Consider the following 1,781-nt stretch of genomic DNA (forward strand, 5'->3'; position numbering starts at 1 on the left):
ATCTCTACACATCTGTTTTATTTTGCTTGACATCATGTCCTTCAATAACATTAATTTTTCTACAGATGGCAATAAGTTCATATTTCCTTGTGGCTGCATATTACTATCTTGTTTCATATATAGTGTTTTATTCATTCATTGTCTGATTAGGTTGCATATATATCTTGGCAATGGTGAATGGTGCTATAACAACATACAGACACAGGTATCTCTCTTATATGATGACCTCAGTTCCCTAGATAAATGTATATAAATGGTATTACATTAGCTGGATCATTTGTCTCTTCTTTCTTTCTTTCTTTCTTTCTTTCTTTCTTTCTTTCTTTCTTTCTCTCTCTCTCTCTTTCTTTTCTTTTCTTTTCTTCTTCATTTCAGAAAATCCACACTGCTATACTTGGTGGCTTTATCAACACAAAATTTTATCAACAACATATGATAGCAGAATTACAATGTCAGGGTTTCTGAGTCTCAGGACCCTGCTTACAGCAGTACTTAATTTGAGCAGAATGGGAAGTGCTTCATAGGTCAGAAAGAGCTTTAGAAGAAAAAGTGTTTGTGAAGGGTGGAGCCTGCTGAAAGAACTGAGGTTCCTGTAAAGTTGGAGACAGTGCTCTGTGGGGAGATAAAAGGCCACCTGTGTTCCCCACAAGCTTCAGTCTAGGAGGAATGGACAAGATCCTGACAGCATCGTTTTTACTCCTAGGCCTTCACCTGGCTGGTGAGTCATAGAGGAGAAACCCAAGGATATGGGATTAATGTGGAGGCACAAGAGAATTGGGGCACCAGGAAGTCATGATATCATAAGCAGGAATTACATTCCTGAGAAGCTAACAGCAGTTTTTATTTCTCTACACAGGGGTGAGTAGCCAGCAGGAGAGACATGACCAGCAGCAGGTAAAACAAAGTCTCCAATCTCTGACAGTCTGGGAAGGAGGACCCACAGTTCTGAACTGCAGTTATGAGGACAGAACTTTTGACTACTTCCCATGGTATCAGCAGTTCCCTGGAGAAGGCCCTGTACTCCTGATAGCCATAAGTTCAGTGTCCAATAAAAAGGAAGACGGACGATTCACAGTCTTCTTCAGGAAAAGTGAGAAACAGCTCTCCTTGCACATCGAAGACTCTCAGCCTGGAGACTCAGCCACCTACTTCTGTGCAGCAGATGCACAGTGCTCTCCACACACCTGCAGCCCAGACCCAAACCTGCAGCTGAGGCTCCAGCAAAGCCCTGCTGCGGGCTGAGCCTGGCACAGATGCACAGGAGTTGTCATTTGTAGGAACAGTGGGTGTTAGGATTAGACTCATTCAGTCCGGAGACTGCCCAAGCTAAAGTCACAACTTCCTTTTCTCTATTCCCCTTGTTCCTCAGAAACAGCTGGAGTTTTCCATGGCTTTAACCAGTTTAGATGAATTGCTCTTCTGAGTACTTGTACAACTAGTTCTTTGTGGTTGGTTTGTATTAACTGTAAGTTATAAAGGCCCCGTCTACCTACTCTATTGTCAATGATGTTAATGTGTGGAGGTTACAACTCAGGGTCAGGAGACCTTGACTTTGACTTCTGGGATAGAAATCACACAGATGTTTGTTTTACCTTAATTTTGTCTCATGACCAGAGAAGTGGTGATTTACATGACCTCTCACCTCTTCTACTTCCTCTAGCTTTGCCTCTCATATCCACATCTACCTTCAAGAAACTCAAGTATGTAAACAGGAGGTCCTCACAAGGATGAAGGTGTATCTACAACAGACAAATGACATCAGACGGGAAAGAAGAATTCAA

The 1,781-nt window shown here is 42.2% G+C and overlaps 1 gene segment (V, D, J or C); it reads left to right on the forward strand.

The window, feature by feature from the left end:
- The first annotated feature begins 666 nt into the window (after nt 1–666).
- LOC134482202 (T cell receptor alpha variable 23/delta variable 6-like) lies at nt 667–1,242 on the forward strand. The segment is given in 2 exon segments: nt 667–718; nt 857–1,242. Coding segments are annotated over 2 exon segments (438 nt in total).
- The last annotated feature ends 539 nt before the right edge of the window (nt 1,243–1,781 follow it).

The sequence above is a fragment of the Rattus norvegicus genome, chromosome 15 (assembly GCF_036323735.1).
Source record: "Rattus norvegicus strain BN/NHsdMcwi chromosome 15, GRCr8, whole genome shotgun sequence".
NCBI classification, from domain to species: domain Eukaryota; kingdom Metazoa; phylum Chordata; class Mammalia; order Rodentia; family Muridae; genus Rattus; species Rattus norvegicus.